This window comes from Oryctolagus cuniculus, chromosome 2 (assembly GCF_964237555.1).
Source record: "Oryctolagus cuniculus chromosome 2, mOryCun1.1, whole genome shotgun sequence".
Classification (NCBI taxonomy): Eukaryota; Metazoa; Chordata; class Mammalia; order Lagomorpha; family Leporidae; genus Oryctolagus; species Oryctolagus cuniculus.
This window is the reverse complement of record NC_091433.1, coordinates 92,511,812-92,532,217: the sequence shown is the minus strand read 5'-3', so window position 1 is coordinate 92,532,217 and position 20,406 is coordinate 92,511,812. Positions and strand designations below refer to the sequence as shown.

General features: G+C 49.5%; 1 protein-coding gene and 2 long non-coding RNA genes across 9 annotated transcripts in view; 1 reads left to right on the top strand and 2 right to left on the bottom strand.

Moving 5' to 3' along the window:
- Positions 1-17: 17 nt before the first annotated feature.
- On the top strand, positions 18-17,080 carry LOC138848524 (uncharacterized). The gene is made up of 2 exons (XR_011386391.1): positions 18-1,115; positions 15,744-17,080. It is a non-coding gene; the product is annotated as an uncharacterized lncRNA (long non-coding RNA).
- On the bottom strand, positions 913-6,324 carry LOC138848523 (uncharacterized). Its single transcript, XR_011386390.1, has 2 exons — positions 6,188-6,324; positions 913-1,025 (listed from the first exon to the last, which is right to left on the bottom strand). It is a non-coding gene; the product is annotated as an uncharacterized lncRNA (long non-coding RNA).
- IKBKB (inhibitor of nuclear factor kappa B kinase subunit beta) overlaps positions 14,581-20,406 on the bottom strand; it is a 45,489-nt gene continuing 39,663 nt past the window's right edge. For 6 of the 7 annotated variants that reach the window (XM_051832409.2, XM_051832410.2, XM_051832411.2 and 3 more), the window contains 3 exons: positions 19,098-19,225; positions 16,400-16,490; positions 14,581-15,493 (listed from right to left, as the gene is read on the bottom strand). In XM_051832409.2, the coding sequence (XP_051688369.1) occupies positions 15,428-15,493; positions 16,400-16,490; positions 19,098-19,225 (285 nt within the window). In that variant the 3' untranslated portion in view covers positions 14,581-15,427. The remainder of the gene's footprint in view (positions 15,494-16,399; positions 16,491-19,097; positions 19,226-20,406) is intronic. The other variant, XR_011386389.1, reaches the window with a different exon arrangement.

The following is a 20,406-nucleotide window of genomic DNA, read 5'->3' as shown; positions in this document are numbered from 1 at the left end:
AGGAGACGCTGAGGAGAGCTGGGGGCGCCCGGGGAGGCCGTGGGAAGACGGGCGCCTCAGAGCCCCATCCCGACGGCGTGCTTTCAGGAAGGCCGGCGGAGTTTTGGTTTTGCTTTTAAAGACGTATTTGTTTCTCCGAGAGGCAGAGTTACAGAGAGAGTGCAGAGAGAGCTTCCATCGCGGGTTCATCTCCCCAAATGGCCGTAAGGACCAGGCCGGAGCCAGGAGCCAGGAGCTTCATGTGGGGCCCCCACGTGGGTGCAGGGGCCCAGGGAGTTGGGTTATCCCAGCAGGCGCAGTAGCAGGCAGCTGGATCGGAAGTGCAACAGTCGGGACTCGAACCCTCGGCCACATGGGATGCTGGCAGCGCAAACAGCAGCTTTACCCGCTATGCGACAGTTCTGGCCTCTGTTCCGAACATTTCTTTGGAATTCTTTCCATCGAAGGGGAAAAGCAGAACTTTGGGTCTGACGTATATAAAACAGTGGCGGAAGATGGAGGACCAAGGACTCCCTACTCACGTATAGGAGGGGACTGGGGGCGTCAAAACCTTCATGGAGAAATGGAATGAAAAGATAGTGCCAGTTTTTGACGAACTTTTTGAAGCATCTGCCCATGTGCGCGACAGCAGTCACCAAATAGGCCACGTGGTGTGTATGTGAGGCAACTTAATGCCAGCGCTGTCTGTGGCAACAGTGTGTTCAGCACTGCAAGGCAGCCTTGTGCGGCACAGGGGTCTGGAAAGAAAGCGCGCCACTCTAGGAAGCTTTCCTTGCAAACATCAGGATATTTTATTTCTAATTCCCCTCTCTCTGTGGGAACAAAGTGATGGCAAGACCCTAAGAAAGGGAGGCAAGCCTTGATATAACCATGATGATCCACATCTGGGAAATACACAGTCCGCTTAAGAAATGGGAGTATGACATCAATATTTTATTTCACACACATCATGCCAGGCGATCGCTTTGCACAAAAATAAGATTAAAATCTTCACCCGAAATCACTCCTAGTTGCTGTCAAAAAATCTGAAAAAATGTGGAAAAGGAGAAAAAATATTAAAATCAGTGATACCTCATTGACATGGGGCGGCTGGGTCCAGAATTCGGGGACAAGAGGTAGGTAATGGTCAGCAGAGAAACAAGATTTATTTGCAAGCAAAGTGAAAGTTCACACCCAGCAGGTGCGGGTGTACTCCAGCCAGAGCCGGACCGGAGGAGGTTCAGTCCAGCGGCACAGGAAGTGGTGCCTAGGGAGGTGTCTAATCATGTGGTCATAAGGGGCAGAGTTGGGTGTGGAGCTCTGTACTGCCCATTTCCTTGCACTTTTTTGAAAATCTTGGGAGTGCCATGGTGTCCGATGCATGACGGCAGTAGGAGTGTCAGCCGTGATAATTTCATTATAATCCCAGTATAAGGAACTAAAGATCATTGCAGGGACACACCGGGCAGCCATCTTGGACGTTTTCGGTTGGTGCCAGCTCTGGTAGTTTTGCAGAAGCTGTGGTTTTCTACTGCACAGGAAAGGGGATGTATGGGGGTGCCAGGAAGGGCTCCTTCTTGCTAGCTAACTCCTTCCCTACATCATCACCATCCAGCGTAAAACCACGATTAATATTTTGGGTCATACCTATCTACACTTCAAATCTAGTCCTTTAAAAATTCATTTTCAATAATGGGATAATGTTTTAGATAGTTTCTCTAATTAGCAAGGTTGTGGTTGATTGTGTTTTCTTTTTATTTTCATTTGAAAGAGTTACACAGAGAGAGGAGAGGCAGAGAGAGAGAGAGAGGTCTTCGATGGTTCATCCCCCAACTGGCCACAATAGCCAGAACTGTGCCGATCTGAAGCCAGGAGCCAGGAGCTTCTTCTGGGTCTCCCATGCAGGTGCAGGGGCCCAAGGACTGGCACCATCTACTGCTTTCCCAGGCCATAGCAGAGAGCTGGATTGGAAGAGGAGCAGCCGGGACTCGAACCAGCACCCATATGGGATGCCAGCGCTTCACGCCAGGGTTTTAATCCACTGTGCCATAGCGCCGGCCCCCGATGGTGTTTTCTTTTGCAATATCAGTGCACATCTTAAGTGGTGCTTAATGAACATTTGTATTTCTCTTTAAATTTCCCATTTGTATCCTTTGCTCATTTTTCTAATGGGAGTAGTTTTCTTCTCTTTGTTAGATTTTTAAATATGAATGCTCACTCTTTTTGTATTTTTTCTTCCTTGTCTTTTAACTTTATTCCTGTAGCTTAATTTCCACCTTTTTAAAATAAATAATTTGGGGGGCCGGTGCCGTGGCTCACTTGGTTAACCCTCCGCCTGTGGCACCAGCATCCCATATGGGCGCTGGGTTCTAGTCCCAGTTGCTCCTCTTCCAGCCCAGCTTTCTGCTGTGGCCTGGGAGGGCAGTGGAGGATGGCCCAGGTGTTTTGGCCCCTTTACCCCCACAGGAGACCAGGAAGAAGCACCTGGCTCCTGGCTTCAGATCTGCGCAGCGCTGGCCGTAGCAGCCATTTGGGGAGTGAACCAATGGAAGGAAGACCTTTCTCTCTGTCTCTCTCTCTCATTATCTATAATTCTGTCAAATAAATAAATAAAAATAAATGATTTGCCCTAGTCTTTTTCCTCCATTCATATTTTTCCTATCCAATCTCTAGATATGCTATATTCATATTATTTTGTTCTGAAGAGAGGTTATCTAACTAACATATTTTAGGCACTTCTGAATTTTCAGAAGTACTGATGTAGGTAGCTGCGGATGTATTTATTTGTTTGAAAGGCAGAGTGGCAGAGAGAGAGGGCTACCCACTGCTTCCAAGATGCATTAGCAGGAAGCTGAATCAGATGCGCAGAGGAGCTGTTATCAAACCAGGGCTCCAGCGTGGGATCCCAAGCAATGAGTTAACCTACTGCAACACAGTGCCCTCCCTGGGGCTTTGTTTTATATCAATATTATGACAATTTTTTTTCAAAATCAGTGCCAGGAGCCCAAAGAAAACCATCAATTCTCTCTCTCTTTTTTTTTTTCTTGAAACAACCTTCATTTCATCCACTTAATCACTCTCAAAATAATTTGTTTTCAGTCGGCTTGTATAGTATCAGCCTCTGCGTTTTCCCTCTTTACATTCTGCAGGGCTGTGTGTGTGTGTGTCTGTGTGTGCGTGTGTGTGCTGGACACTCCAACCCTTCTGGGAAATTGCCTCAGGCTTTGATCTCTAACCAGCTTTTCTGCCTTTTCCAGTTTTCCCTTTCAAAATGCAATGCCATGTCTAGCTTGAAGTTGTCTACATTTGTATTTGTAGCCCTGATCTCTCTTAAACTCCTATCTCATACATCAGACCACTATAGGGTAGCCCTAGTTGTCTGTAGTAGGCATCTTGAAGATAAATGTACAAAAGAATTCTTGATTCTTTTTTAAGAAATTTTGAGATAACATATTTTGAGTTTACATTACAAAGACTTACTGCTCCACTAAATAGAAATTTCCACGAATAAAAAGTTAAAAGACCATAGTTCATCAGGAATATAGGCAAGGGCTATCAACAATAATCTGATAAAAAACATGTCAATTTTACTCAAATACAGTAAATTTTAAGTTGATTCTTGCCTCTTTTCCCCATCTGTTAGTGGAATTCATACTAATTCCACTTTTCTATATACTTAATTTTTTCCATTTATTTATTTGAGAGGCACAGAGACAGAGTTCCCATTTGTGGGTTTATTTCCCTATGGCCCATAGGAGCAGGGGTAGGGGCTGGGGCTGGGGCTGGGCTGAGTTGAGGCCAGGAGCCAAAACTCAGTTCGAGTCTCCTATGTGGGCGGCAAGGACCTAATTATTTGAGCCATCACTGCTGCATCCGGGGTCTGCAACAGCCAGAAGTTGCGCTCAGGAGCTGGATCTGGGTATCAAACCCAGGCACTCCAATATGGGACTCCTTACTGCTAGGTAGATGCCTGCACCTGCTTCTCACAGCCCCACACCAATTCCATTATTATGTCTGACTTTCTCTGTAGCACTTAAAACCATTTGAAGCTTTCACATGTGTTACTTGTCTGTTATCCACTGCTTACTTGCCCCTTCTCCCACCAGTACGGAATGGTAAGTTCCATGAGAGCAGGAGTTCATTTTTGTTTACTATGTAAATAAGTAGTATTGAATGAATATCTTCAACTACAGTTTAGTGTCAACATTTCAAATTACAGAGACTATTAACACATGACGATGTAAGCTGACTGATCATCCTGGTGTGGCAAGGACTGAGAGCTTTCTTAGGATACAGACCTTTTAGTGCTAAAACTGAAAAAGTCAGGATGTATTAGTCACCCTAAGATGTGCTGTCACTTTAACAGATCATGGGGTGCTAACAAAACCTAATATAAGAACTAAAGCACTGGGTAGGTGTTGGCACAGCTGGTTAAGCTGCTGCTCAGGATGCCCCAGGACCTGGCTACTCTGCTTCTGATCCAGCTCCCTGCTAATGTACCTGGGAAGGGAGCAGATGACGGCTCAAGCACTTGAGCTCCCACCATACATAATGGTGGAATTCCTGGTTCTTGGCTTTGGCTTGGCCCAACCCCAGCTGTTGCAAACATTTGGGGAGTGAATCAGCAGATGGAAGGTCCCTGCCCTCTGCTGCTGCCACCTTTCAAATAAATAAATAAACCTTTAAAAGAAAAAAAAATGAAATAGGGCCACTTTGTGGTACAGTCAGTTAAGCCACTGCTTGCAATCCTGGCATCCCATATCAGAGTGCTGGTTGGAGTCTTGGCTACTTTGCTTTCCACCGAGCTCCCTGCAAATACACCTGGGAAAGCAACAGAAGATAGTCCAAGTACTTGGGTCCCTAATACCCACATGGGAGATGGATGGAGTTCCTGGCTTCTGGCTTCAGCTAGCCTGACCCAGCCCTGGCTCTCGCAGCCATTTGGAGAGTGAACCAGTGATAAAAGATCTCTCTCTCTCTCTGGCTCTCCTTCTCTCTGTCACTTAAACTGTCAAATAAATAAATAAAATCTTTTTTAAAAAATAAAGAGCTAGAACAATTTAAAAACTTACTGAATGTCTATCACTTTGAGGACAGCAGTGTTAGAGGAGGGAGATAAGTGAAAGCTCCATTGCTTGTTGGAAGAGCTATAAAAAGCCACACACTGCACAGGGGGAAGCCAGTGCTAGCTGGAATGAATCTTGCTTCAAGGTTCCACACAGGAATAGCGCACGGGCTCTTGCAAAAATAAGCGGTCCAGATTTTGGAACCCACAGCCTGTAGACTCTCTTGGGGAAATGAGAATTGGAATTGCCATGGGAGATAATAATTTTGAAAGGTAAACTGTGAATCTTCTCCTCTGCCAATCAATCCAAGCAGGTAATTTTATTGGTTTTGTCTCCTCGGGAGAAAAAAATGGCAGAGCTGACAGTCCCCTGGTCTCTTGTGCCAAGATTCCAAAGAGAAAGTTCCTTTAAAGAGATAGTGCAGGTGTTCTTGAGACAAATGTGATAGAGGACAGTTCTCAAGTTAAAAAAAAAAAAAAATCTAGAGCAGTAGAGGAGAGGATGCAGGAGGAAATTATTCAGTCAACAAACCCTTCTCCAATTCCCAGCAAGTGCTGGGCACTGCTCTGTGCTGGGATGCCACAATGAACAACCCCAGTGCAGCTCTGTGGGGATTTCTCAATGCCAGGTGGTGTAAGGGCAGGACAACAAGCCAAAAGAATGGACTTCAAAGGCAGTCTCTGGGAAGTGGGTGGGGTTGGGTCCCAGCACAGAGCAGGTGGCCAGGAAGGGCCCCTCTGATAATGAAGGCTACAGAGGAATAAGAGAAGAGAAAGGGGGCCATAGGCATTTCTTGGGGGGCAATAATCCGGGTAGAAGGAACAGCAAGGGTGGATTCCAAGGTGCGAACTGGAAAATTCTGTACAAAGTAAGACAAACTGTGTCACCACTTTAACAAAGGGTTGTACCAAAGGATCCTAACTTGGATTGAACACCTTTGGATCAAGAATCAGCTGGGGATGGTGTGGGTGGTATAGGGTGAGCAAGCTGAGACTGGCAGACCTCGAGGACCGAGAACAACCAGGGCAGTGGCAGCGGAGAGGAGAAGGTGACGCCAGAGGAGTGCAGGGCCCCAGTTGTGGAGGGCCTTGTAGGCCTCTGTAGCATCACTGGATTTTACTCTAAGTCAGGTGGGAACTTACAGGTTCTGAGCAGAGACGTGACTTGATGTGACCTCATTCTTAAAATAATTATTCTGGCTGATGCAGGGGGCAGGGAACAGCACAAGCAGGAGGTGATGGCTTGGGCCAGGGTGATTCTGAGAAGCTAGTGAGAAGAGTCCAGATTCCGGATGTAGCTTCAAGCTTGAATCAGCAGGATTCACCGACAATCCGGATGAGGGGCTGGAGAAACGAGAGAAGTCGGAGGTGACCCCGTGGTGATGTGACCGCGGAATTGAAGAATGAAGCTGCCTCGTAGGGAAGTGGGGAGACTGAGGAGCAGGCTTTGGTGGGGAAGCCGGAGCTGACTTTGGAATGTGAAACACCTGCTGTGCAATGGCTCTTTCAAAGAGGTCATGGGAAACCTGCATTATGAAAAAAATTATATGTGGATTTCAAAACGTTTTGTACCCAAATATGCTTGTCCTTTAATTCCATTTTCCATGAGCTTCTTAAAGTCCACTTGTACATGGCCGGCGCCGCGGCTCACTAAGCTAATCCTCCACCTTGCAGCACCGGCACACCAGGTTCTAGTCCCGGTCGGGGCGCCCCTCTTCCAGGCCAGCTCTCTGCTGTGGCCCGGAAGTGCAGTGGAGGATGGCCCAAGTACTTGGGCCCTGCACCCCACGGGAGACTAGGAGAAGCACCTGGCTCCTGCCATCGGATCAGCGCAGTGTGCCGGCCCCAGCGTGCTGGCCACGGCGGCCATTGGAGGGTGAACCGACGGCAAAGGAAGACCTTTTTCTCTGTCTCTCTCACTGTCCACTCTGCCTGTCAAAAAAAAAAAAAAAAAAAAAATCCATTCAGCCGATTTATATCTCTCAACAGGGGAATTTAACCCATTTACCCTCAAGATTAATACTGGTAGATAAGAAATGACTCCTGTCATTTTGTTAACTAATTACTGATTGTTTCATGTATTCTGTTTCTTCCTGTTTACATTTTGTTAGCTACCTATCATGATAAGGATGGCATCTCCTTTCTTTCTTTTTGGTGTATCTGTTCTGCTACTATATTTACACTGTCTTGAGTTTTCATGATGCTTACTTCTAATTTAGGACTCCTTTTAGGATTTCTTGTAGGGCAGGTCCAGTGGTGATGAATTCTTTCCATTTTTGCTCATCTGGGAAATGCTTCCTTTCTCCTTAACTTTAAAGGATGATTTGCAGATATATTATTCTTGGGAGTCTTCTTCCTTCAAGACCTTGAATATATCATTCCACTCTCTTCTTACCAGTGGGATCTCGGCTGAGAAGTCTGCTCCTATTCTAACAGGCATTCCTTGATATGTAACTTGACCTTTTTCTCTGTCTTTAGGATTCTCTTCTTGTCCCTAACTTTTGACAATTTAATTATAACATGACTTGGAGAATGTTTTTTTAATCTGGTCAGGGTCAGAGCTTCCTATATCTGGATGTCCATATCTCCTTCAAGACTTGGGAAGTTTTCAACTATTACTTCATTCAGTGCGTTCTTGAAGCCGTTTCCTTCTTTTCTCCTTCAGTTATCCTTGCAATATTTCTTCACTTAATGGTATCCCATATGTCTCATGTGCTTCCTTCATTCTTTAGAATTCTTTTCATTTTATTTTTGTCTGGGTTATTTCAAAAGTCTCATCTGCAGGATCAGAAATTCTTTGTTCTGCTTTGTCTATTCTGTTGTTGAAACTCAATTCTATTTGGTTTTGTTTGAAGTTGTCAGCTCCAAACTTTCTTTTTTAAAAAAAATTTATTTATTTTGAAAGTTAGAGTTACATAGCCCAAAGGAAAGACAGAGAGGGATCTACGATCTGCTGGTTCACTCCCCACGTGGTTGCAATAGCCAGGGCTGGGCCAGACCTAATCCAGGAGCCAAGAGCTTCATCTGGGTCTTCCAAGTAGGTGGCAGGGGCCAAACACTTGGGATATCATCTGCTGCTTTCCCAGGCCATAGCAGGGATATGAATCAAAAGTGGAGCAGCTGGGGCCACTGCATTGAAGGCAGTGGCTTTACCCGCCAGGCAACACCAGCCCTCTCCAAAATTTGATTGGTTCTTCCTTAATAATGTCCATCTCCTCAAGGAACTTCTCATTCATGTCATCTATGCTTTCCCTCATTTCTTTAAACTGCGTATTTGTAGTCTCTTGCGTCTCATTGGGTTTCCTTAGGATATTAGTGTGAACTCCTTTCAGGCATTTCACAGATGCCCCTCAAAGCAGGATCTATTTCTGGAGAACTATTTTGTTCTTCCCAAGAGGCCATGCTTCCTTGCTTAGTGTTTCCTGTGTCCCTACATTGGCATCTATGTATCTGGTGTAAAAGTTTCTTCTCTGTTGTAGGCTTTGTTAAAAAACACTTTTAGATGAAACAAAGTGGTGTCAGTGGATAGTTGCTTTGGCTTTGGTTCTAGGTAACCTGGAAGTGTAACCTCTGGTTTCTTCAGCTACAATCAGTGTCAGCAGTGTCTGATTATCACAGCTGTCCAGTTTTCAGCCGCTCTTGGAGGCAGTAGTATGATTTTGGAGTGGACATGGGATTTCAAAGGGGCGTGTCTTCAGTACCCATAGTTGGGTGCCAACCACACTAGCATTTATGATGGCTATAGCCACCTTCTTTGTGCTGTGGGACACAGAGGGGCTGTCCTCTGTCCTCCTGCCCCATTAGGTAAGCCTGAGTGACCCTGGGACATGCAGCACCAACAGCAGTGGCCCTGGAACTGTGCAGTGTGGATGGGCTCCTTCCCAGGTCCTGCTGGGTGAGAATGGCTCGTAGCAAATAGAGCCCGAGTCCCAGGAATGTGAGTGGGGATCTTGCCCCATTCCTACAAGGTGAATTCAGATTTTGCTGGCTATTGTGCCTGGCAGGCTTGGGCTATACAGGTAGGATTTTCCCCAGGCCCCAGAGCATAGGTTTTAGTGACTCTTAGGAATACAGTACTCAGTTACAGTCCCAGAGCTGCAGGGCCAGAAGGCTGCCTTGTCCAGGTCCCACAGGAAAAGTGTAGGCTATGCTGGAGATTGTGCAATGGCAACCACGGGCCTGCAACAGTGCAATGGAGATGGAGCCTTCGCCATGGCCCACAGGGCAAGTGCAGGTGTTCCTGGGACTTAGAGAAAACAGTCAGTCCCAGAGCTGGGGGATCCAGTGGAGACCTTACCAATGGTTATGTTTCACATATTGGATATGCTGGGGATTGTGCCCTGGCAGGTATGGGTCTGGAGCATTGGAATGCAGATAGGGCCCTCCCCCTGCCCCAAGGGAAGAACTCAGGTGACGCCAACAATCCCAGTTTCAGAGTTGCAGGCCTTGGAGGGCACCTTACCAGTGTACCACAAGTTGATCACAGGGTACACTGGGGGTTGTCCACTGGTCTGTGCAAGCCTGGAATCACGGGATGCAGACAGGGCTCTCCCCAAGCCTCATGGCATGCAGAGACCCAGAGCTGCAGCATGCAATGTGGTCTCTCAGGGTGAACACCGGTGACTCTATACAGCCCCAGTCACCACTTTCTCAGAGCTGCAGGACTCAGAGGGTAACTCTCCCAGGTCCCATATGGTAATTTCCTGTTGCGCTGGGGATTGTGCACCAGCAGATGCAACTCTGGAGCAGAAGAGTGCGGATGCAGCCTCCTCAGACCCCGTGGGCCACTGACGTGACTCTGAAACTCACCAAGTCACAGTCCTAGAGGGGCAAGGTGCATAAGGACCTTACCCAGGCCTCGTAGGACAACTGCCAGTTATTCCGGGGATTCTGGACTTGTAGCTGCCAGTCCAAAATAGAGGAACGCAGATGGGGCCCCCAACCCCTCAGGTGAGTGTGTCACTCCAAGACACAGACCCAGAATTACAGGACAGAGGGAACTGTCTCCGGTGACGCTGGGCCTGTGTCCTGACTACCCAGCACCGGGTGCTGAGAGATGCAGAGGGGAACTTCCTCGGGTCTGGGCCTCCGGGCTGGTGTGTGGCCCCAGGAAGCAGAGGGGAACTTCCCTACTTTGCACTGTGTGAGCAGGCATGGCTCTGGGGCTTGTGCCCAGAAATCCCACAGCTGCAGGATGCACAGGCCGGTGATCTGCCCTGCAACGTGCCCTGGCTCTGGGCACTTCTGGTAGTGACGGGGCTGCGTGTGTCCCTCAGGCAGAATGGCATTAAGGAAGGGCTGCACTGCAGGCAGTTCGAGTCCGGCACTTTGGGGGTGGAGAGAGGCAATGCGTGTTGGTTTTTTTTGGAGCAAAGTAGTTGTTTGGCCCCTAGTCAGCCTTCCAGGCTGAATCAACCGCCAGAGGGGACTGCGGAATTATCCTGTTAGGGTTGTGGTTGTGGTCTTTGGTGGTGGCAGATTGTGGCACTTTGCTTTACCTTCTCCTGGCAAAATGGCATCTCCTGAGTCACAGAGGGAGAAAGAGAAGGGGGGGGGGGGAGTGGGGGAGGGGGAGAGAGAGGTCTTCCATCCAGTCCCATTTTTTGTTCTGACTGAAGTTTTCTGTCAGTCTCCTGGAAACACGTCCTTCCTTTGTTCTAATTCCCTGTGGCAGAGGTGAGTGCAGGTCCCCTCTGTTCAGCCATCTTGATCTATTGTTCTATTTTAAACTCACTGATCCATCCCCCTCCATTCCATCCACTGAGTTTAGTTATTGTATCTCCTAAAATTTCTTCTTGGTTCTTCTTTACATTTTCTATTTCTGTGCTGAGATTTATTTCTCACTTCAAGCAAGTTCTTAATTGCCATTCGAAACAATTTCATGATGGCCACTCTTTCTTTTCAGGTGATTCTAACATCCGTGTCACGTCAGTGTTTGAGCCTGTTGGTTGTCTTTTCTCGTCCTAGTTGAAGGTTCCTGGTTCCTGGTGTAACTGATTTTAGAATGAAACCTGGACATTAGTTTTATGACTCTGGATCTTACTTAAATCTTTTTGAGCAGGTCTCCTCTGAGCAGTGTTGCAACCACAGTGTCATCTAATTTTCTACCAAGTGGGAGTGGAAGTCCATGTTCTCTGTTCTGCTTCCATGGACACCCGGGGAAGACGTGTCCGTCACTGTTGGATGGCTGTGGGAGTCGGTTCCCAGTGGGCCTCCACTGACTGCGTGGGGGAAGAAGCTCTTGTCTGTCAGAGAGACGTGGGAGCTTAAGGTCCTCCCTCCTCACTAATGCAAGTCTGGCTGGGTAGGAGTATTCAATGAGTCTTGGGATGGGAGTCCCAGCTCCACTCTTTGCTTTCTTTGGAACCATCCCAGTGGGGGGTATGGGAAAAATTATTACAATTTACTAAGTGTGGGAATCAAACTCCTCACTTAATTTTTGCTAGCAGGGTGGGGCTGCAGCTTTTGCTTTGCTGTTCGGCTAGAGCAGTAATTGTTTCAGTTTTCTGTCATTTTAAGCATTACCTTCCCTATCTGGCTAGTATCATGGACTATGTTCACATCTCAAGTCCCAAAACCTGTGAATATTACCTTATATGACAAAATGTGATTAAGGATTTGGGAACAGTTTATCTTGGATTATTCAGATATACCCCAAATCCAGTGGCAAATATCCTCCTAAGAAACACACAGCAGATATATGATAGGGAGCAGGCAGTGTGACTATGCAGACCGAACCGATAGAGACATCTAGTTTGTGGTAATGTATTGCAGCAAACCAGGAAGTAGGAAGGTAACAGACTTTGGTACTGGGAAGTGAGATGCTACTGAAAAACCACCTAAAAATTCATCCTGAATAAAATGTTGACAGAAACACAAATGTCAAAAATCCTTGTCAGCTGGACTCAGAAGAGAATGAGAAACATGTTATTGGGAATTAAGAAAAGGTTATCTTTGTTTTACAGCAGCAAAAATTTTGGCTACATTGTTTTACAGTTGTGTGAAAAGCAGAATTTGTAAGCAATGAACTGAGATTTTCAAGCAAAATACTGAGCGCACATCTTGGTTTCTCCTTGTTGGTTATTGTAAAATGTGAGAGGAGCAAAATAAACTGAGGAAGGAATGTTGAGGTAACAAGGAACAGCACTTGGTTTGCTTCTCAGCCTGTCCAGCTGGCAAAGAATGCTAAAATGAAGAATTTCACATCGTGCCATGAGACGGCCACGGGCGTGACTGCACAACCTTCTACTGAGGAGATCACGCATGGAACACGGCACTCAGACATTTCCGTGAATGCCAGGAGTGGAATGGTTTCTTCTGGAAAATCGATGGAGGACTCTCTTGTGTAATGGTGTGGAACACCATGACATACACAACATAAGGTCCACAAGGTTTCTGAAAACATTTTAGCATTCTCCGAAAGTTGTCCCTTTGCAAGCCAGCTTAGATTGAAAGGGACAGATACAGGATGGAAAAAGAAAAGATTGCTTTTCTGCAGGCACAAAATGGGTGTTAGAACTATTAAGCTGTAAACGTGCATTATCCTTCAAGAAAAAAGAACAGTGACTCCAAGGGCAAGTCCAAGCACAAGACAGAGCAGCACAGGCACAACGGGTACAAAGGCGCAGACTCCTGAAGTCACTGTGGGCACTCGGAGGCCTAAGGAATCACCAGGGATAGAGAGAGACCAGTGATGCCACTGTCAACAGACAGCAAGATTTGCAGGGTCATGTGGGCCCAGTGGGCAGAGCCTCAAGCCAGAGAGTGATTTATGCCTATTCCACTACTGTGTTCTGGAAGTGGACAGCTTGTCTTCTAGTTCTACAGATGGGTAAATTTTGTCCTAAGGTGGGTCGTGCCCAGAAGCTCCTGGCTCCTGGCTTCAGATCGGCACAGCTCCGGCCATTGCAGCCATCTGGGGAGTGAAGCAGCAGATGGAAGACCTCTCTCTCTCTCTTTCTCTCTCTCTCTCTCCTTGACTCTCCTTCTCTGTGTAACTCTTTCAAATAAATAAATAAAAATCCTAAAAAAAAAAAAAAGAGTTGGTGCTTTCAATGGATTGAGACTTTCACGGCTATTGGGATAGAATGGATATATTTTATATGAGGTACAAAAAAGATATGGAGGGTGAGGAGGGTGAGCTACACTGGGTTGACTGATGGTCCCCAAGATACATTGACATCTTAATCCTAAGAAACTATAACTACTACTTCTTATGGCAAAATATGTGACTCTGTTAAAAAACTTTGAGAAGCAATGCTTAGCTTAGATCTTCCAGATTGGTCCTAAATCCAGTAAGAAAAGACACACAAAGGAGACTGGGATGAAAGGAGGCTGTGGCAATACGACTCCAAGTCGGCTGCAAGTCAAGGATGGCCCCGAACCACCGGAAGCAGCAGGAAGCCAAGGACAGATCTCCCCTACACCCTTCAGAGGCGGTGTCCTGCCCACGTCTCAGTTTCAGATGTAGGGCCTCCAGAACTGTGAGGAAATAAGCTTCCATGTGTTATGCCAACCAGTCTGTGGTGGTGTGTCACAGCGGCCCCAGGGAAAGCACACCTCTGGGAGGGCAGGCTCTTCTTGGGCTTGTCTGTGTCCAGGTTTCCTGGCCCCTAACCTGGTAGGTACAGGAGACCAGGGCGAGTCCTCAGTCCCAAGGCCTCAGGACACTCTGCTTCCTTACCTCTTCCTTTCAGTCCTCTTATATTTGTTTTATAGAACGGCCAAGGACTTCAGCTATCCTTAGTGAGAAGTCTTCCGTTTTTTGGAAGAAGTCTCTCAGATTTTCTTGGGAACAGAAGTTCTAACTCCCAGGTTTTCACCTTCTCAATTACTTTGAACATTCCAGACATAAACTTTTTAAACCAATGCTTTCCTTGTGTTACCCGCTTGCTTAAAATTCTTCAGTGCCTCCCAGCTGGTTATAAAGTTAAGTCCATGGCCCTTAACCCAGCTTTCATTCCCTCTCCGATGGAACCCCACCCCAGTCCTTCTGACTTTACTTCCCTCTTACCAGGGATTTCAAAATCGAGCTTTATCAGACTCCAGTTCCTTAAGATGACAATAAATATTTTACACACACACACACAGGGGTCCTACAAAGGAGACTGGTAAACAGTGGGTTTATATAAAAGTTAAGCCAGTTTCTTTACTAAACAACCCTGATTTTTATCAACAAACACTGCAGATCTCCAAGAAACAACTGCGTATGAGGCGTTCCCCAGCCTGGCCAAACCACCTCGCTCTGGAAGCCACTCTGCTAACCCCCTTAGCCCAAGTTTCTTCTCCAACTACACTCACCTGTTTGGCTCCACCTCTGTCTTGCTCTCCTGCTCTTATACATGAAAGTAAGTTTGGTGAAATGCTGAGGCAGCGCTATCACACTTTTCTATGATCCAGGCACTGTTTAGTTGTTTATAAAAGTTTCCGTTAGGTTGGATTTTCAGTTCGGAAGTTCTAACAATAGGCACTATAAAACTGGATTGTGGAAGGAACCCTGTATGACTGATTGGGTCATGTGACAAAATACAGAAACATTCAAAAAATAAATCCATTTAATAATACTGCTAGATGTTGTGAGAGGCAGGGCACTCCCGTGCCACCACCATCACACCCAGCTGTGTTTGTGCATGGATGGAGGGAGAGGTGGGCACAGTGGGCACGGGACAGTAGTTGACAGACACCTCTTACTCCTTTTCTCCTCCATGACAAATCACTCCCAGGTAATCTTTGGAACTCAAGAAAGGCAGGCACTGTTCCATCCTGGCCCCAGTGAGTCACTCTGGCCAGTGGTGGGGCAAGGCAGCGTGGGTGGCGCTCACCAGTCACTACAGCCTTGCTGAAAAAGAGGACGACCACCAGACTAGTAGTAAAAATACAATGTTAGCAGCAGTGAACAACAGGAAGGGGGGATGCGGCCAGGCCAAATCCATGGTTAAAAGTCTGTTTAAGAGAAGCCGAATCCAGATGAGACACTAGCTGTGAGGTGATGGAGCACAGGCGGCTCGGGCCTCTGGAGCCGGGGGCGGAGTGGGGGTCAGGAGGGGACAGGCCCGCACCAGGTGCCGCCCAGACTGTTCCGAAAGGTTCCCGTGCAGGCACCGCCTGTGGTGTGCCGGGCACACTGTACCTTGAGCACCTTCTTCATGGTGGAGGAAGCAGCTGCTGTGGCTTCGCTTCCCTGGGTGCTCGAGACAGGCCTCAGCGCTGGCCAGGCCTCTGGGATGAGGGCTTCCAGTGTGCAGACGACGGGCCGGCACTGCTTGCTGAGGGCCACGCCTTTGGTGCAGGCGAGCGCCCCGGCGGCTGGGAAGGGGACAGCCCTGTCTGGGCCCTGGGCACGGCACGGCAGGAGCCGCTGCAGGAGAGCCGCCGCCACGTGGGTCACACCGCCTGCTCCGGCCTGCTCTGTTCCTCCTCCTCCGGCTGTAACCAGCTCCAGTCAAGAGTCTGAAAGGCAACAGGCCTGTTACCCGCTCGGCCGCCAGCGAGACCACCGAGGACGCAGCCAGCACAGGGCGGGAGTACACCTAAACCCTTGTGCTGGCAACACTCCTGTGACGGCAGGGACCCCGAGCTAGGCCATACAGGGCTGTTCTCTGGACGAGCTCAGAGGCCCCACAATTCTGTGCTACAGAAACTGGGAAGGTGATGCCGCACTACTTGCAGCTCACAGCCCTGATTTTGACGCTCTCTGCAGGGCCGGCCCAAGCGGCCTGAGGAGACGTCCTCTGGCGAAGAGCAGGTGAGCTGTTCAGCCCCAGGAGCAGTGCAGCGAGAGACACAGCAAGCCCAGGAACCGGAGAGGACACCTCAACAGACCAGAGGTGACTGCTGCCGTCCTCTCGGACTCCTCGGAAAACGTACAACCCCTGCAGGAGGCTGGGAGGCGACTCAGAGGTCTACGAATGCCTCTGGGTCCTCGCGGCAAGTTCAGCTTTGTCGCACTGTCCTTACATCTTGTTTTTCTCCAGGTTAGTTCCCGGGACTAATACCGCCTGCCACTAAGCTCTGAGTGTCTGAGGGGTGGGACCACGACAGGCTCCTGCTTTGTCACTAGAGCTGAGCAGGGTCCCCACCACAGATGTTCAGCAGTGGCCCAAAGGCAGGGTGGGGCAAGCCTTCCGGGGATATACTCCCTTGCTCATCAGGACTCTGCGTCACGAGGATTAAGTAAGGTAACACTCACAACGTTCCTACACACATTCAGTAACAGCCGCCTATCAGTATGAACAGGACACGCATAGAGAACCACACACACACGCTGAGGTGGAGGGTGACCCAGCCGCCCCTCCCACTTTCTCTCCTGTGCCGTGGAGACAGGGCTTGGACAGCTGGGTTCGCACGGGCTGTTACCATGAAACTCTGGTCCTGCTCCTTCACGGTGTCCTGCATTGCGCTTTCCAGCTGGGTGCAGAGAGAATGCGCTTCAGCCACCAGGTCTTCACTAGAGAAAACGACCAAACTCTTAGGCAGTGGGCACTGTCAGTTAGCAGAGCTGACACTACTGTTTTAAATAGGCTAACAAGCTTTTGACAATAATTTAAAGATGACGCCCCAACTGTTTGACCCTGGGTGTCTGAGACCACCACCACGGCACTGGGTAGAGACCACATTGTCTCCTCAGGCACTGGTCAGGGGCCCAACGCAGCCATGAGCATCACCGGTCAAGACGCGAAGGAGCAAACAGATCTCTGATAAAAAGTCGGGAGGAAAGGAGCTCTTCCTGGGGCTGGTGCTGTGGCGCAGTGGGTTAACGCCCTGGCCTGCAGCGCCGGCCTCCCATATGGGCACTGGTTCTAGGCCCGGCTGCTCCTATTCTGATCCCGCTCTCTGCTATGGCCTGGGAAAGCAGTGGAAGATGGCCCAAGTGCTTGGGCCCCTGCATCTGCATGGGAGACCCCGAGGAGGCTCCTGGCTCCGGATCAGGTCATCTCCAGCCGTTGCGGTCATTTGGGGAGTGAATCAGCGGAATGGAAGACGTCTCTCTGTAACTTTTTCAAATAAATAAAGTAATTCTTAAAAAAAAAAAAAAAAGAGCTCTTTCTGACCTACCACATATTACAAGTTAACTCTCCAAACTGCCAGAGCCTAACGCTATCTCCCAAATCACCTGATTTCCAATTTCCTGAGACCTGCTGAAAACCAAGCTCTGGGACGTGATTCCGCCTGATGCGACCTCCCTGAGTAAGCTCAGGAACGGGCCCCAGCGGGAAGAGGAGAGTACAGGAAGTAATGCTTCCTTCTCAGACCATCGCCTCTGCACTCCCAGGCCTTTAGGGCCCTCAATGCTGAGTATGTCCTCACTCTGCCAAATACAGCATTCCAAGGAGCCTGGAGCGCGTCCGCTAAACGCCGTCCACAGGCCGCCAGCTCACAGCTCAGTGCCAGCTCCAGAGGGCAACAAGGGAGGCCACGCCCGCTTGCTCTTCCCCAGGGGCTCACAGAGGCCGAGGAGAGTAAGAACCTACGGTCACGTCAGGGCGGGCATTTGGCACCACGTTTACGGTACCACTTGGGACACTTGCTGTTACCGGCATTTGGGGAGTGAACCAGTGTGGGGAGATCTCTCTAGGTCTCTATGCCTTTCAAAAACAAAACCACAATCTGTCGTCCTGTAGGATTAAGTACCAAAACAGGCTACAAACACTCCAAGGACAGAAACAGATTTTTAAGAACAGCCTGAGATAATCATTTGTATACCACAAAGCTCACCTGCTTAAAATGTACAATTCAGTGGCTTTAGCATATTCACAAAATCACGCAGCTATCAGCATATCTTGTTTCAGGACATTTTCATCCTCCCTGAAGGAGACCTTCCGCCTATCATCAGGCACTGCCCACCACCCTCTCCGCCTGCCTGAGGGACTCGTTCATCTACTTCCTACTCCCAGAGATTCGCCTGCAGGAATAGATTTTAACGTCTCCAGCACCCAGTGTCTGGCATACAAGAGATGCCGAATGAAAGCCCCATAGGAAGAGAGCGCTAGCATGTGCCCGGGTGCCCAAGGCTTCCAGTGTGGTGGATGCAGAGAGACGCAGACGTGGCATGGTGAGGGGAGGGACACCTGTGGCTGAGCTGGAGTACTGCGTCCCAGGCTTCACGTGCGTCAGAATCGACCAGGGGGCGCACCAAACGCAGACTTGCTGGGCCTCAGCCAGAGCTTGTGATTCCAAGGAAGACTGGCTGGGCCTCAGCCAGGGCTTGTGATTCCAAGGAGCCCGGGTGGGATGGGAGAAGGGCCATTCCCACAGGACTGCGGGTCTGGGTGGGACTAAGAAGCGGACTAGCACAGGGGCGAGCAGAACGGTGCGCAGATCCACGTGGAGGTGGCCACCACCGCCCGAGGAAGTCCAGACCCGATCTCTGAGATGGGGAGGGGAGTGAGAATGAGCTGCTGCCCACGAGATGACTCGGCTGCGATTCGGGGAAGACTGATCTGGCAGGAGAGGGCTTGGCGGCAGCGAGGAACAGGAAGCCGGACATGGGGAGCCCTGCAGGGAGGGCCTGGCCCGTTCTGTCCACCTGCAGTGCGCTGGATCAGGCAGGGGGACCGAAGAGGGGACGAGAGGCACCGAGCAGCTGGGTAACTCAGGGAGAGGTGAGAAGACGGTGACTGGCGGGGGGGGGGGGGGGGACCGTGGTGTGGGGAGGGCGCCCCCGGAGGGAAGCTGCTCTGGAGGCGGCTGGCACTCACCACGTTCTGGGTAAGCAATGAGGCACAAGGAAGCTGGTGAGGGACTATTTGGGGCCTACGCACATGGTACTTTGAAGCATTTGTGGAAAATGGAAAGAAAAGATGTTTATTTTTATACCCCCAAAATGCTGAAATCCATGTATTTGAGTGGTTTTCCCAAAAAATTCCTGAAAATGTTGTTTTATGAGAAAACGAGGCATGGATTTCAACTTTTTTTTTTTGCGCCAAAATAAACTTTAATCCTTTTGCACGACGTTTTGCAGCACCCTTGTCTAGAGCAAACACAGAGCGTCTGCAGGTCATCAGCCTCCCCACGCCCACAGTCTCCAGCCGCACCCCCTTTCACCACGGCTTACCTCTTCTTGACCGGCTCAGGCAGGCTGTCGGAGGCAGGGGAAGGCTGAGACATGAGCTGACCAGGGTGGCTGAGCCGAGACGCGTTCATGCTGTCCGGACTTCCGCTGACAGGACCGCGGACCTTGCTCTAGGGACGAAACCGAAAAGAAAGTCAACAGCATCTTGGAGCCAAGTGATGAGGCCAGGTGTGCCTTCCGACCCCAGCACCTTCGCACGGCACCACTGCTGGTCCCGCCGTCCCTGGCCCCACGCCAGCGGGTCTTTCACACAGGCCTCTAAAGAGTTTCTTTCTAGACAGGAACACTCACTGGGAGAGGATCCGAAACAGGGAGACGTGCTACTTGCGGGCTTTATCTCATTAGTTTGATTCCTGCTAAACTCTTAGAAGAAAAGAAAAGGAAGGTGTTTTGTTCTCTTTTCTAAGACTGAGACACGTAAAAGGTTCCAAGGCTCTCTGGGAAGGCACCATGTTCAGCACAGCTGACAAGAAAATCAAGGTGTCTGGGACTGGCACTGTGGCACAGTAGGCTAAGCCTCCACTTGCAGTGCCGGCATCCCATATGGGCGCCAGTTTGAGTCCCGGCTGCTCCACTTCCCATCCAGCTCTCTGCTGTGGCCTGGGAAAGCAGTAGGGGACGGCACACATGCTTAGGCCCCTGCACCCACATGGGAGACCTGGAGGAGGCTCCTGGCTCCTGGCTGTGGCTTGGCCAAAGCCTGGCCATTGTAGCCATTTGGGGAGAAAACCAGTGGATAGAAGATCTCTCTGCCTTTCAAATAAATAAATACATTTTTTAAAAAGCCTACTTTGTAGTAAAAGATTTATTACAATACTGGAATAGTCACCATTGCTGTCTCCTCAAGGACAGCCTCTCCCCAGCACCACCCAGCCCGCCAATCCCGGCCCGGGGCTTGCGCACGTCCTCCTCCTTCAGCTGAAACCACACGCGCCGGCTACCTTGCTTGTTGCTCCCTCCGCTGCATCCGCGCGGCTCCCACGCCTGCCGGAGCTGCTTCCTGCCCTGCCCCGCCCTGGGCTCACTCTTGTCCTTGCTGTGCCCCTCACTGGCCAGGAACTCCCGAGGACCGGCGCCATGCCTTTCCCCGGCACCTCCCGTTCTCCACGCTGCTGGGCACACGGTCAGCATTCAGTGAATGCCGTGTGCATGCAGGTGGCAGACCAAGCCGTCACCTGTGTGAACCTCGCCTTCCCTCTCTTTCTCTGATGCTCCACCTCATCATCTCTCCTTTCCCACAGGAGGAAATGCCACTCACCCCTACCCCAGGCCAGCCACTGCTCCCGCGTGA